General features: G+C 39.1%; 1 protein-coding gene across 1 annotated transcript in view; it reads left to right on the forward strand.

The window, feature by feature from the left end:
- Positions 1-15052, forward strand: part of Slc9a7 (solute carrier family 9 member A7) — a 143189-nt gene that overhangs the window by 84796 nt on the left and 43341 nt on the right. The window contains exons 6-11 of the mRNA XM_046420183.2: positions 5218-5323; positions 6301-6442; positions 8311-8416; positions 10261-10349; positions 10441-10554; positions 12779-12890. Coding sequence (XP_046276139.1) covers positions 5218-5323; positions 6301-6442; positions 8311-8416; positions 10261-10349; positions 10441-10554; positions 12779-12890 — 669 coding nt within the window. The remainder of the gene's footprint in view (positions 1-5217; positions 5324-6300; positions 6443-8310; positions 8417-10260; positions 10350-10440; positions 10555-12778; positions 12891-15052) is intronic.

The raw sequence follows: 15052 nt of genomic DNA on the forward strand, positions 1-15052 counted from the left end.
CCAGTCAGTCATCCCTATTCCATCCTCTTTTGGTTGTCATCACCCACATTTTGCATTGTGGTCAGGTGCAGACTTGTTCAGGAGGGGCACTGCAGAGTTCCTGACCTGTTTTACAAGGTGATGGGAGAATGAGGAGTTAAAGTTCAGACCATTTCTATATAAATATCCACATTATTATTATGCATGCTATCCTTTATTGTCAAGGATCAATGAGTGAACGATACATTATTTATACTACTAGTAACTGTAGTATTTCAGGCAACCCACGTTTAAAAGTTGGAAGGGCTTTGGGAATTATGTAGCCCAGTCCTTTATCAAATCTTTTGACTTTGCTATGCGCTGAATTTTTCTAGCTAGTTGGTGGTTATGTTGGATGTTTTCTTTTTGCCCCTGTAGATTTATGCTCCCCCCCCCCCCATTCTCCTTCACCTCCCTCTTGGCCCTAGGAAGTTGATGACTTGTATGGAATATATCAAAGGTTCCTTTGCCTTCTGGTTTCCCATTGAATTTGTCCACAAAGGAGTGCCACTGGGAGGAAGATGGAGATACAGTAACCCACTAAGCTAGCTGTGTCACTTGATTAGAGATCATAGCTTCTGTCAGATGATCATCTCCCTACAATTCCAGGTTCTAGTAATAGTCCTTTTCCTGGAGCCTTCAGACCTAGGACTGGTACAAAAACTTCCTGTTTCTAGTCTCAAGTACTGTTTTCTCCCTTGTGGTTTTCCTGTACTCTGCCCAGGCTTTTTATAAATAACCTCTTTTAAAAACTCTTCTCAAATTGCTCTCTTTGAGGGCTGCCATCTATTTTCTGCCAGGAGCCACCCTGCACAGTAGAGTCCTAGGAGCCAGGTCTCCTGGACTGCCAAGCCTAGGCTCTTTTCATTGAGACTAGTCCCCTTCAGTCTTGAGTCCCCAAGTGACTGATAGAGATAGAAGCCTCCTGTGCTAGTAGTCCACAGTGGACATGTGATATAAATGCAGAACAAAACATCTTTTTATGTTTAACCACTGAGACTTGAGGAATTTTGATATTAGATCTTAGAGCAGCCCATCATTCAGGGCCTGTTTTTTTTTTTTTTTTTCATCTTTAAATCAGGGGAAATTGTAATACTATCCTACTTATAGGGTTTTATAGACTAAATGAGATTATAAAATGGTTAGCATGGTGGCTGCTTCATGGTAAATTCTCAATAGTAGTTGTTATTATCATTGTTAATGTTTCTTCAACAATTGGGTTATAAACAATTATTGTGTCATATAATGGTAAACTACTAGAGTAAAGGTTCCATATCAGGAGCCACAAATATTGTTCTTGCAGTAAATAATTCAGAAAACAACTTTTAAAAAGGACTCATCTCTATAGATTTTTTTTCCTGTTGTATAGTCTGCTAAATTGCATTTCAGGGTAAAGTAAAAAGGTTGACTTTGTGTCTTGTGTTAACACTTATGTTATGAAAGTGATGTGACATTTAATTAAGAACTATAGTTGGGCTGGGAATGTGGCTCAAGCAGTAGCGCGCTCGCCTGGCATGCGCGGGGTACTGGGTTGGATCCTCAGCACCACATACAAATAAAATAAAGATGTTGTGTCCACCAAAAACTAAAAAATAAATATTAAAAAAATTCTCTCTCTCTCTTTAAAAAAAAAGAACTATAGTTGTTGGGTAGATGCTTTATTGATGTCTAGTTATGTCATGATATAGGACATTTTTAAAATCTAAATTATTTTTATGCTTATAAATGAATTAAACTTTTTGAAAATGAAGGCATATTGGGGATAGTGTGATTTTGAAATTTCCCTTAATTCCTAACAAAAATACAGAAAGTAGAACAGTAAAACAAAGACAGAGATGAAACTAGCTGCCAGAGTATCCCACCAGGAACAGCAAGACTTGGGCACAGGAATAGCAGCTGCGCAGCGGGGAAAGGAGTTGTTGATCCTTTTGAATGTCAGGGAATACAGAAATTTACCACCAATATTTACATTATAAATGAGAAATCCCCACTGGGATTAAAGAACTATGTGGGCTGAATGAAATCAGTTAAAACTTGGAGGGGCTTTACAGACTCAAATTTATGGAAGAGTGCAGGGAGACTGGAGGAGGTTAGAGGCCATGTGAGTGATCTTGGGTTCTCAGAAATACCAAGCAAAGATCTCTCTGGAAGTAGAGTCACCTCCTAAACAGGAACTGCTAGGACTATGAACCCTGATTGACAGGGTGTTAAAGGAGAAAGGCAGCATAGATACTAATGGAGGAGGGGACCAGAAGCAGTGGATTTCAGAAAGTATTGGGGAAGTGGCCATATTTTTAATAGTTCCATGTAAAACCGGAAGAGGGAGTCCTAGAGCCATGATACTAGGAAAGTCCTATGGGCCTACTTTCTGTTCTTTATCCACTTCACTTAAATATGAACAATAGAAATGGATTGAGGTTGGACTTCATGCAAACATTGTATGAAGAAAAACAAGGATAGCCCCCATGAATAAGAAAGCAACAGATAAGGAAGTCATGGCAGAAAAATTGGACCCCTTCAAAGGATGAAACTTGATTCATATTCCTAAAGAAGCTAATGCAAATTGAGAAAATGAAGTTATTAAAGATCTGCATGCATCAGGATTGGAAAATTTGGAAACTAGAGAACTAAATAATATGCCTTTATGAGAAGACAGTTGACAGAAGGGAATGCAGGGGGAAAATAGCAGAATGAATGAGACCCAGGGGGAAAAAGTCCATTTTCTTTAAAATTGGCAAAAGTAAATGATAGTGTCAGGAAATGTGCCTTTGGGTGATTAAACTATAAGGAAAGGCATGCAGATGGCTACTATAAAATTCAGATATCGGTTCCTTTTATGTGAAAGAAAGGGTTTGATATTGGAATGGGACACATGGGGAATATGCAAATTTCATTTCTTGAACTGATGGTGGGAATAAGACTAACAGGCTTATAGTAACTCACTAAGCATCTGGTTTGGTTTTCTAATTGTATCAGTTACTAATGCTTTTTACTAAAATTATAACAGAAAAATCTGGCTAATACCAGTTTTAAAAATAGACATTCATCTTAGGTACTGGTCACAGGTTAGTGTCATGTCTCCTGTTACAATAAGGCATCTGGGTACTCAGTTTGCTGCACTGCCTCTGGGTTTCACTCACATCAGTTGCTCCATGGAGGTAAACTGGGTGCATGCATCTGGCTTTATTCCATATAGGAAGAAGTGAGACTCTCTTCAAGGAGAGCTGGGAATGTGAGTTCTGAGCTTCTACAGACTTTAAGGTAGATTCCAATGAAGAAGCAGGTGGTCAGGTATGAGTGTTGAGAGAACACTGCTGCATGTATACATTAGAGCCCTGATTCTTACCCATCAATCATATTGCCCCCAGGGGAATATTTGGCAAGAGCTAGAAACATTTTGGATGTTATAATTGAGAAGAGCTGGGACTAGGGTTGTGGCTCAGAGGAAGAGTGCTCGCCTAGCCTGCATGAGGCCCTGGGTTTGATCCTCAGCACCACATAAAAATAAAATAAAGGTATTGTGTCCACCTACAACTAAAAATTAAATAAATAACAATTGAGAAGAGCAGTGCTGCTTACTGGCATCTGGTAAGTAGGGGCCAAGGATGCTGCTAAACATTCTGTGATGTACAAGCCAACCTCCCACAACAAAGAAATTATGTTTCTTTGTCAATAGAGCTGAGGTTAAAGAACCCTGTTCTGGAGCTGTGATTATCAAAGTATAGTCTGGGAGCCCTTGGGAATTCCTCAAAACCTTTTCAGTGGTCCATCAGATCAAAATTGATTTAATAACATAAATATATTATTTTTATTTTTTACGCTCCTCTCTCACAAGTGTACAGTGGAATTTTCAAGAGGTTGCATAACATGATATTGACTGTCTGTTGCTTAGGTACAGAAACAGGTGTGATCCACTAATCCACAAGAGGTTTGCAAGAATGTGAAAGCATGGCTCCCTTTTCACTTTTTTGATTTATAAAATGTAATTATTTTTAATAAAACATGTCATGTGGGGCTGGGGTTATGGCTCAGAGGTAGAGTGCTTGCCTAGCATGCCCAAGACCCTGGGTTCAATCCTCAGCACCACATAAAAATAAATAAAATAAAGGTATTGTGTCCATCTACAACTAAAAAATAAATATTTTTTAAAATGTCATGTTAACACAATAGATTATTATTATTAACATCAAATGAATAAATGTTCAGTTTTTCATGTTTATTCAATATAATAAATATTGGTAGCTATAGCCCATAAAACTAAGGCTTTTTGTGGGCCACACAAATTTTAAGGTTGTAAAGGAATTCTGAGGTCAGAAGTTTGAGAACCACTGATCTAGAGACCAGCTGAGTTTTAAATGACTAAAAAATGTGAAAACTGTAAGAAGCATAATAATGGCTGGTCACGGTAGCACAAGCCTTTAATCCAACCTAAACGTGTGGCTGAGGCAAGAGGATCACAAGTTCAAGACCAGCCTCAGCAAGTTAGTGAGACACTGTCTCAAAAAATAAGAAGGGCTGAGAATGTAGGTCAGTGGTAGAGCATCCCTGGGTTCAATCTCTAGTACCACATAAAAGTAAAATTTAATTTAAAAATAAAAAGAAGTTGGGCCGGGGCTGTAGCTCTGTAGTAAAGCACTTGCCTTGCATGTGTGAGACACTTGGTTTGATCCTCATGCACCACATAAAAATAAATATACTGTGTGTTCAAAAAATAATAATAAAAAATAAAAGAAGTGTAATTATGTATAGTGAAGACTCATTAATAATGAAGACTTTCATTATTTCACAAACATTTATTATAGTCTTCTGTGTACCCTGACATTATCTGGGTTCTGGGAGCACAGTGCTCAGCCAAACAGGGTTTCTGCCTTCAGGAAGATTCTGACTCACCAGAAAAGCCAAAGTATATTAGGGGTGATCATAATTTTTTTTAAAGTTCTACACCAGGCAATTTCAGAGTGTGATGGAATTACAGTGGAAAGCATGCTGTTCTGGGACACAGTCCTTAGACACAAAGATCACATCAAACTTCATTTAGATTAGGAAGATCACCAGTTTCCTTTCTGCTATAGACCAACACTCCATCTTTGACTCCCTTGCTGGTTCCGCCTACGATAGGAATTGCCTGTATAAAACTCTAATCAGTGCTGTAAGGGCAGAAACCAAAACTAATTTCTGTGCTTTGGGCCCACTTTTCAGTGACTGTGCTGGCGATATTTAATGAACTGCATGCAGATGTGGATCTTTATGCACTTCTGTTTGGAGAGAGCGTCCTAAATGATGCTGTTGCCATTGTACTGTCCTCGTAAGTAACAATGTTTCTACTAGGAAAAGGAGACTTTCCTGCATGTTTTGGGGGCAAATTCAGAAGACTATATCAAAAGTGTTAAATATTGAACTGGGTGTTTTTCTAAATGAGATTTACCAGCTTTGTTTTTAAAGTTTTATTGTTTTGTCCATTCAGCAGCAATCAGAATTCTGACGTGAGCTTAACATGGTGGCTGCAGATTAAATTAAATGAATTTGCCCTGGGCAGTGCTTGGTAGAATGTGGTATTTGTTGGTACTTTCAGTTACAATAGTCCCCTCTTATTCTTGGGGGATGTATTCCAAGATCCCCAATCGATGCCTGAAGCCACAGATACTACTTAACCCTAAGTATACTTTGTTTATACTCTGTCTCTATGATACTTGTACATACATATCTATGATACAGTTTAATTTGTAAATTAAAGTAAGAGATTAGCAATAATAGCTAATAAAATAGAATAATTATAACAATATGGTATAATAAAAGTTATGCAAATGTGAGCATATGTATACATGCTCACTTGTCTTGCTCTCTGAGACAAAATATCTTATTGTACTTTTGCCTTTTCACTTATGGGAAGCACTTTGTGACTTCTCTTTGGCATAGTTGAGGTCCCAGCATCCCTGCTCTTGGGTTGCTTGAACATAAGCAGTATGATCTGATAATCTTGAATGGCTGCTTAGTGACTAATGGGTGAATAACATACAACATGGATACATTGGACAGAGGAATTATTTATGTCCTGGGTAGGATAAAGTTGGACAGTGTGAGATTTCATGTTACTCAGAGCAGCACATAATTTAAAACTTATGAATTGTCTATTTCTAGAATTTTCCATTTGTATTTTCAGACTGTGGTTGACCTCAGGTTAACTGAAACTACAGGAGTGAAATAGTGAATGAGGTGTGACTGTTGTATCATCATGTAAAACCAGTACAATCTTTTTAAACTTTCTTTTTTTTTAAAACCCAGGTCTATTGTTGCCTACCAGCCAGCAGGGCTGAACACTCATGCCTTTGATGCTGCTGCCTTTTTTAAGTCAGTTGGCATTTTTCTAGGTATATTTAGTGGCTCTTTTACCATGGGAGCTGTGACTGGTGTTGTGACTGCTTTAATATCCTTTTTATAGTTTGTACCCCTGCCTGGGTATGCGTATATGACATTACACTTTCAGAGTTCTCAGATCTTCCTTTCAGATCAGATTTTTAAATTGATTGTTCCAATGGGGTATAGTGATTCCTGAAATGTGTCCCTCAGGTGAGGTACCATGGTTGGGCCCCTAGCTAAGAGTCTAAGAAAAATATTGGGAGGGAGGCTCTAATACTCTGCTTTGTCCTCACTTTTGCTTACCCCTCTTTGCTTGTGAACCAATTTGAGTGTCAATTGTAGGGGGGTGAAAAAAAGCTGAGAAGTATGTAGGAGACTAGGGATCAGGGACCACCAGCTTGGAAGGACTTTAGCCCCAGGTTGCTGCTACTGTCTGCTGATCAAGGCCATGTGGGTGTTAACATGACCAAAACTAACTGGGGGCCATCCGTGGGAATTACTCTACAGTGGTCTTCCATGAGCAAATGATGGCACAATCTTTAATTTAAAATAAACAAGCAAATAAAAAAACACAAACAACCAAAAATGCAAAATGTAGAAAGAGCTCCACAAATGTGTTCTTTCCTCATATCCTCTTTGATGAGCATTATAAATGTAGTGTGAACCACATCAATTCAATATGCAATCAGTGTAGATAATACAAGAATTATGATAAAATTATTAATGAGATTTTGTGCATTTGTTTTCTACATCTTTGAAATATGATGAGTATTTTGCTCTTTGCACATCTCAGTTCTGACTAGCTGCATTTTAAGTGTTTAGTAGCCACATGTGGGTAATGGATATTGTGTTCAATAGTGCAGGTTTAGGTGGCTTTGTTCACTGAGGCCTTTTTGGTACCCTGGAACTTATTGCTCAGTGAACTCATTCATGAGATGGTTATATGACAGCCCCATGTTAAATGGTAGTGTCAGAAGATGAATCTGTGCTGTTGCCAAAATGAGACACCAGCACCTGGTAGCTGATTTTGAGACTTGCACATTTCTTTCTTACTGTCCCATGTCTTCATTAGGCATAATCTGTGTACTCAGACTATAATGACCCACAGGGTTTGTGTTCTTAGGCCTGCCTGCCTGAGGCCCTCCCAACTCTGCCAGAACTAACCTACTAGGCAAGTCTGAGGCCAGAAATATATTCATATTAATTACAATAAGTAATTTACATATTGTACAAGTCACCCACTTCAATAGCTTTTCTAACCATAAAGTAGATGTTCAACTGTAGTTATTAATTAAAAAAAAAATCCTAGCCAGGCACCATGATGCATGAGTGTAATCCCAGCAGCTCAGGATGCTGAGGCAGGAGGATTGTTAGTTCAAGGTCAGCCTCAGCAACTTAGTGAGGCACTAAGTAACTCAGTAACACCCTGTCTCTAAATAAAATATTTTTTTAAAAGGGCTGAAGATGTGGCTCAGTGGTTAAGTGCCCCTGGGTTCAATCCCTGGTTTAAAAAAAATCATGGTAAAATATATAACAAAATTTGCCATTTAACGTTTTAAGCACACAATTCAGAGGCATTAAGTATATTTGCAATTTCATGTAACCATCCCCACTATCTAGTCCTAGATCTTTTTCCTCATCTCAAACAGAAACTCTGCCCATTCAGTGTTAACTCCCCATTTCCCATTGCCCTAGCCACTGGCAACCTCTTTTCTGTGGGAAAGCATAATTTTATTACCTAAAAAATATGCCTGGGCTAGGGGTGTAGTTCAGTGTTAGAGCACTTGCCTAGCTTCAGCAGCAGCAGCAGCAGCAGCAGCTGCTGGACCCCAAAAGAGGAGAGGAAGGGAATGGCTAGACCTTAGGGAGGAGTCCTGGGCTGATCAGAGGGTGGATCTTGGTGCCTGGAGCTGCAGTCCTTGACGGGGTGCTGACGTGACCAAGTTTACCAAGCTGCACTGCTTCCCCCTGCTGGAGACGGCGCTCTTTTTCCTGATGTCTTGGAGTACATTTCTCTTGGCAGAAGCCTGCGGATTTACAGGTAGGTTCTCTCTTCCCTCAAGCCACCCACCCTTCCCCTAACTGTAGTGAAGGCTGTGGGACTTTGAGTGGCCAGAAGAATTCTTAGCAGCTAGATTTTGTTGATTAACTGCTCGATGAGTATCCATATGGAGGATTGCTGACCAAGGCTAGGGTTTGGTCTTAAACATCAAGTTTCTAAAAACTACATATTTTTAAGGGTAAAGTTTATTATTCCAAACTCAGCTAAGTTTTTTTTACACATTCTAACCATAAAGTAGGTGTTCAGCTGCAATGGCTACTGAATATATTCAAATCTTATTTATATCATTCCTCAGATTACTATATCATTTTATAAACAGCAATAATCAGCAAATATGTATCCCTTTAAAGGTAATTTTGCATCTACTCAGATGAGGATGAACACATGTTTTCACTGTTTTGTCTCTGAGCTATTTAATCATTGTTTTTTCAGTACTAGGTATTTATGGTGTCAGTGAAATATACAGGTTGAGTATCTCATTATTTGGATTCTTTTAAAATTTCAGAATATTTCTATACACATAATGAGTTAGCTTGAGGAAGAGACCCAAGCATAAATTCAGAATTCATTTATGTTTTATATATACCTTATACACAGAGCCAGAACATAATATTTTATAATATTTTTAATAATTTTGGACATAACACAAAGGTTGTATAAGTCACCCACTTTATAGCTAAAAGAGCTAGGAGGCTCTTTTTTTCTTGGAGGTGCTGAATGAACTGTGATATGCACTTGTTTTTTTTTTTTTTTACCGGGGATTGAACCCAGGGGCACTGGACCACTGAGCCACATCCCCAGCCCTATTTTATATTTTATTTAGAGGCAGGGTCTCATGACTTTGAACTGACTTTGAACTCACGATCCTCCTGCCTCAGCTTCCTGAGCCACTGGGATTACAGGTGTGAGCCACCACACGTGGCTGCACTTGTGTTTTGACTACATCCCATCAAATGAGATCAGGTGTGGAATTTCCCACTTGTGGCATCATGTCAGTGCTCAAAAATTTTTGGATTGTAGAGCAGTTTAGATTTTAGAATAGGAATAGGGTTATTCAACATATGTAATATTAGTGTGGTTGATAATGTGAGTTTTTTGTCATATTCTCTCATTTTAAAGAAATCACTGAATTTTTCCGCTAGGAAACTCAAGTATAGTTACTCTATATGATCCAGATAGTTACAGAGAACTTTCATCATCTTTTCAAAATACTACAATGTCTTTATATGCATCATTACTAAATGGCTTACTTCCTTAAAACTTGACTGTTCTCTGGGAAGTATAGTCCCATGTATGTCAGTTGTGTTGCATGACAAAATGGTTACCATTAACTGGAAATCTAGATCATCAAGCCTTGGACAAATGGAATAGTATTCTCAGTCTATTTTGACTGAGGCCCCAGACTATTAAAAAACATGAAGCATTGGTTTGAAATGAAATACACTCATTCTAAAAACAGACATGAATATGACAAAAGTGTATGAATGGCCCTCGCAGTCTCTTTGGGGAAATGAATGCTATGGTATATGCCAACTACAGATGGCAAATTTAGAGAGAGAAAATGTGCATAACACTGGAGAAATGGAGTGAGTCTGGGGACCTGGCCTTGAAGGAAGAGAGGGCAGGGTTCGGAGAAGGAAAGTTTGGTATTACTGGTGAGGAGCAAAGGGAGCTTTCAATAATAGGAAATCTCAAAAATATTTTTGGAAGTTGAAATATGCTAGGTTTGCCTATTACCTTCACTTTTTATTTCAGCCGGGGCTTTTTCCTGCCTCTTTTTTCTCCATTGACTAAAAAAAAAAAACCCAAATCTCTCCTTACAGGTGTTGTAGCTGTTCTTTTCTGTGGGATCACACAAGCTCATTATACCTACAACAATCTCTCAGTGGAATCAAGAAGTCGAACCAAGCAGGTAAGACAGGGCCTTGGTACTGAGAATTGCCTGGTAATACAAGGAAGGGGGAGCGCAGGGTTTACAATCTCCTTTTCCCTTCTCTATGCAGCTGTTTGAGGTGTTACACTTCCTGGCAGAGAACTTCATCTTCTCCTACATGGGCCTGGCGCTGTTTACCTTCCAGAAGCACGTTTTCAGCCCCATTTTCATCATTGGCGCTTTTGTATCCTTTTCTCATTCTACCATTTTCTACATGGAGAGGTGACCACAGCTGGGGAAGCTCTACTAGTACTCTTAATTGTTATTGTTGTTATTTTATCTGTTTCAGATGCAGGAATAGGCCAGTTCCACTGATACTTTTTACTGTGAGAAAAAGAAGGCCTAAGTGGTGCTTCATAAAGCTAAATGTCTTTTATTTTAAATACTAGCATTTATGTTCAGGTCATCCTTCCTGCATTTTCTGTAAAAAGGATGGCCTCACTGTTAAGCTGGGGCTTGAGAGGTGATTTTTGTTTTGAGTTCCCTTTTGGGTAAGTCTAAAAGTCAGCAGCCATATCAGTCTCCACAATTATTTTTGATATTCATTGTCATGTGAATTCTAAAACAGGGCCTTCTCTGATTTGGGTGACTGGAAAGGTGCAATCTTCTTGCTCTCAACTACCCACCTATTGTGGGCAGCCTTTCTTCACACTGCCCTGGGGTGTTTACAGGCAGACTACACTCTCACCCCAGCTACCCTGCTGCTATGGATCACAATGTGAAAGTCTCCTTTGCTTTTCCCAAAAAAGAAAGGAAGGAAGGAAGTGATGGAAGGAAGAGAAGATACTTGATTCCTTGACTTGGCCCCATTGTGAATATAGTTTTGGAAAGGGAGACATGGTTTTTGGAAAGGAAACACAGGTTTGGGGATGGCTTTTCTTGAGCAAGGAGGAATTCCAGCGCCTAGCAATTAATATAGTAGCTGAAGGTTTCACTCACTAGGTTTCAAATACTATTGTTTTCATTGGGGTGAACTTTTCTGGGGCTTGATTTTAAGATCCTGAGCAGAAGTCTCCTGTTGTTGGACATTTACTTTCACCTTTTTTGAGGCCTCAGAGTAATCTTTAGCTCTTGGAATTTTGGCAGCAAGGAATAATTTTCTCTTCTGGGCTTTTCATTTCTTGCAAAGGAATGATTGACACTCCCCAAGCTGCTAGATAGCAGTAATGTTGAAATCCTTCTAGTTACAGTGTCCTATGCTCATACTGGTGTCTCATTTCTTAGATTTACACATTCACCAGACAAATAGCTCAAAATCTGAATGATCAGTGTTTTTCTTTTTCATTAAGAAGGAGAGGACATGTTGTTTTGATTTGTATTCCTTGCATGCTATCCTGTGAGAGCACAGCCCATGTTTACAGATCAGGGCCTGTGGCAGGGTGAGCAGAGTCCTCTGGAAATCCTAAAGGCTGCTGACCACTTAAGATCTTCTGCTTCATCTCTGGGGTAGAATGTCTTTTATGAACACTACCTGTTTCCTTTTGTTTAAAAAAAGGAAAGAAAGAAAGGAAAAGAAAAAAGAAAAACAGTGCCTTACCCTGGAGGAAACAGAAGATAGTTCCGCCCTGGCTTCTGTCTGAAACAGCTGCAGCTCCTGCAGCTGGCGCTTTGCCTAAACGGAAGCTCCCCATTCCTCTGGCTCCCACAGGGGGTTTCCTTCTCTGACCAGGGGAGTGAGAAGCTCTCTCTGTTGAGTGCTGTCTAAACTTGGCAAGTGACAGATGACTGGTTTCCCTGAATTCTTTGCTTTGCACAGTAGACTTCCTTTTCCACACTCTTCCTTTTCTGTGTTTTATATCTCAAAAAGACATTTCAGCCATTTAGGTAAAGGAATCTCCCTGGGTTGATTCTTATGAGTTATCTGATCATTCTTTGTTGTATAAATACTTTTAATGTTCCACATCTCTTATTTATAGGTTCTTCCTGGGCATTGAAGTCCCTGGTGTTTACTTGCAAGTGAAGTTTGCAAGCTCTTACCCAGAAAACTTCCTCTTTATAGTTGTTCCAGGATTAGTAATCTTTCTTTCTTGTGATTTTTCTTGCAGTAGAGCCCAATGCACAATTTGCTTTTATTAACTCCTCATTTCTGCCATGGTACTTGAACTTATTTTAGACTCATGTTTAGACAGATTGAAGAATTAATCAATACCATTTGAATTAAGTCAGAAAGTTATAACAATGTGTTTAACAAACTAGAAATTATCTCTATGAATGGGAACCTGGGGAACATTGGCCAAATGATACCCATTGTATTGATGAGTGATTTTTCTAGGGGGGAACTACACAGCCTGGCTTCTTTGGGTAGTTTCCTGGATCATAACATTCCTAAAATTCTCTGATCAACCAATTTGTGTGAAAGTGTCTTTCTGGAAACCTGTTGGTCCCTTAACCTTCATCCTGTTGGTCAGGTTGCTATCTTCCTGGGCAGAGCTGCACATATCTACCCACTCTCCTTCTTCCTGAACTTGGGCAGAAGGCATAAGATTGGCTGGAATTTTCAACACATGATGATGTTTGCAGGTAAAAAAAAACAAAAAAAAACAAGTATATATGTAATGAAAATTAGTTTTATTTAGCAAGCAATGATAGTATGATTAAAATATAATCAGTGAGGTTCATAAAAAGACATTCAAATTTCTGGTTCTTTTGTATTACCTATAATGCAGAGCAGGACAGATATATATGTTCAACTGAGTTAATAATGATTTGAAAACCATACTACCAAATGTGAACATTCTCCCTATCGGTATTTGCATATTTACCACCCAAGGGACCTAGAAATATATAAGTATTCAAAGTGCTCGATTGTTTTCTAGCAGTTGTTTATAACACACAAGCTTCTTAGAAGGACTCCAGACCTAAAATTAGAAGGAAAATAACTAGTGATGAAACAAAGCATGGGTCATATCACTCAGCAGCTCTCAGCTATAGTATCCTTTCTTGTAAAGTAAAGTAATTGAATCAAGTAGCAGAAGTCCCTCTTTGTTCCGACTTTCTGTGGAGCAAGAGGAATAAAATACACTCAAAAAGCAAGATAAATCCAAAGCTGGATTTAACAGCTATGACAGTTCTGTTTGATTTACACTGTTGTAACCCTTTTCACTATGAAGCTGAGAGATTCAGAAAAGCCACTGAGGGGACAAAGGGCAATAACGAAAGATGTAGAGGTAAAGAAGGTAGAAAGCAATTTCCATGAATAGATGATAAAGTGAGGGTGGTATTAACTTTTTAATATGAGACACAGGTTAGAGCAAGCATCTCATCACACCAAAGAGAGAAGATATTGGGGGCAAAAGACCATTGGGACCCTTAAAGGTACCTCTGACTTGTGGGGTATGGAGGGAGGGGCAGTACCAGAGGACAGAGCGAGTAGTAGCCACTTTACTGGGATGTAGTGGTTTTAGGGGGGCTCACAGAGATGCCTGGAGCCTAATAAAATCATACTGAAATGACACCAACAGGCAGTGCTCCATACATCTCTCCTTCTGTCCCAAGTAAGCTTGCCATGAGCATGAATCTATTCCCTGCCATGTTGATTGCCTTTCACTCTGACAAACGTTTTTAGATGTCCTCTTTTTATAAGCCAGAGTTCTAGTTTATGAAAGATACAAAGACCAGCCTCCTTCAAGGAGAGGTCACAGTCCTCTGGGGGTGGGGGGAGACAGATGCACAAAGAGCTAATTTCCTCTCAAGAAAGGATGACAGCTTGTGCAAAGATGTGTGAAAGACAGGACAAGAAGAGGAGTATTCAAGGCCATTTTCACAAAAGGGGTGGCCTTCAAACTGGCCTTGGAAGAAATGAAATTTCAGGAGGCAGCAGGTGGAAAGGCAGATAAGCATTGCTCTATGTGCTTTTTTTTCAAGGAAGGACAGCAGTTGTGTTGAAATGTCAGACACATGGAGCAATGCAGAAAGAGAGTGAGGTTCCAAAGGAAAAATGCATCTAGTGATCCGCAGCCTTTTGTTTTTATCAGAATTGCCTGTTGGGCTTGTTAAAGCAGATTGTAGGTTCTACTACCAAGGGTGTCTGATTCTGGAGATGAACCCCAAGAATTTCCATTTCTAGCACATTCTCAGCTGCTCCTGCTGGGTAAAGGTCAATACTTCAAGAACCTCTTTTGTTCAGAGGAGACCACAGAAGCTCCGGAGTTGTCCTAAAGAGCTTGGGTTTTACTCAAGGGCAACAGGAAAACATTGAGAGCTTGATGAAGAAGGGCAGTGACAAGCTTCTGCTTACATATTAGGAAGATGCCAGTGGACAAAAAGAAGATGAATTGGAGATAACTGTCATCTAGGCAAACTTCAAATATATGAACATTATCTTCTTTACCAAAAGATTGAGATATACACAGTACTATTTAAAGATGCCACCCAAAATATTTACGCTGGGAGAAATTTGGCTATCCAAAGGAACTTATTCTTCAAGGCTTTGAAATGCCTGAGGTTCCCCTTTTATATTGCTTATAGTTTACCTACTAAATTAAAGAAAGATGTCATACATTATCTTTCCCTAGCCCCCCAAATTCTCTTCTTGGTGGCAACATTCCTGTAGAGGCTTAAATATTGACTGATGACCTTGTTGGCTAATGAGTGATCTAGCTGTATCTAAATAATTCACTAGGACAGAATAATAGAAAACATCAACTTTTTAAAAAATTTTTTTTAGTTGTTGATAAACATGA

The sequence above is a fragment of the Marmota monax genome, unplaced genomic scaffold (genome assembly GCF_021218885.2).
Source record: "Marmota monax isolate L192 unplaced genomic scaffold, Marmota_monax_Labrador192_F-V1.1 WCK01_AAM20220418_F8-fsc00225, whole genome shotgun sequence".
NCBI lineage: Eukaryota > Metazoa > Chordata > Mammalia > Rodentia > Sciuridae > Marmota > Marmota monax.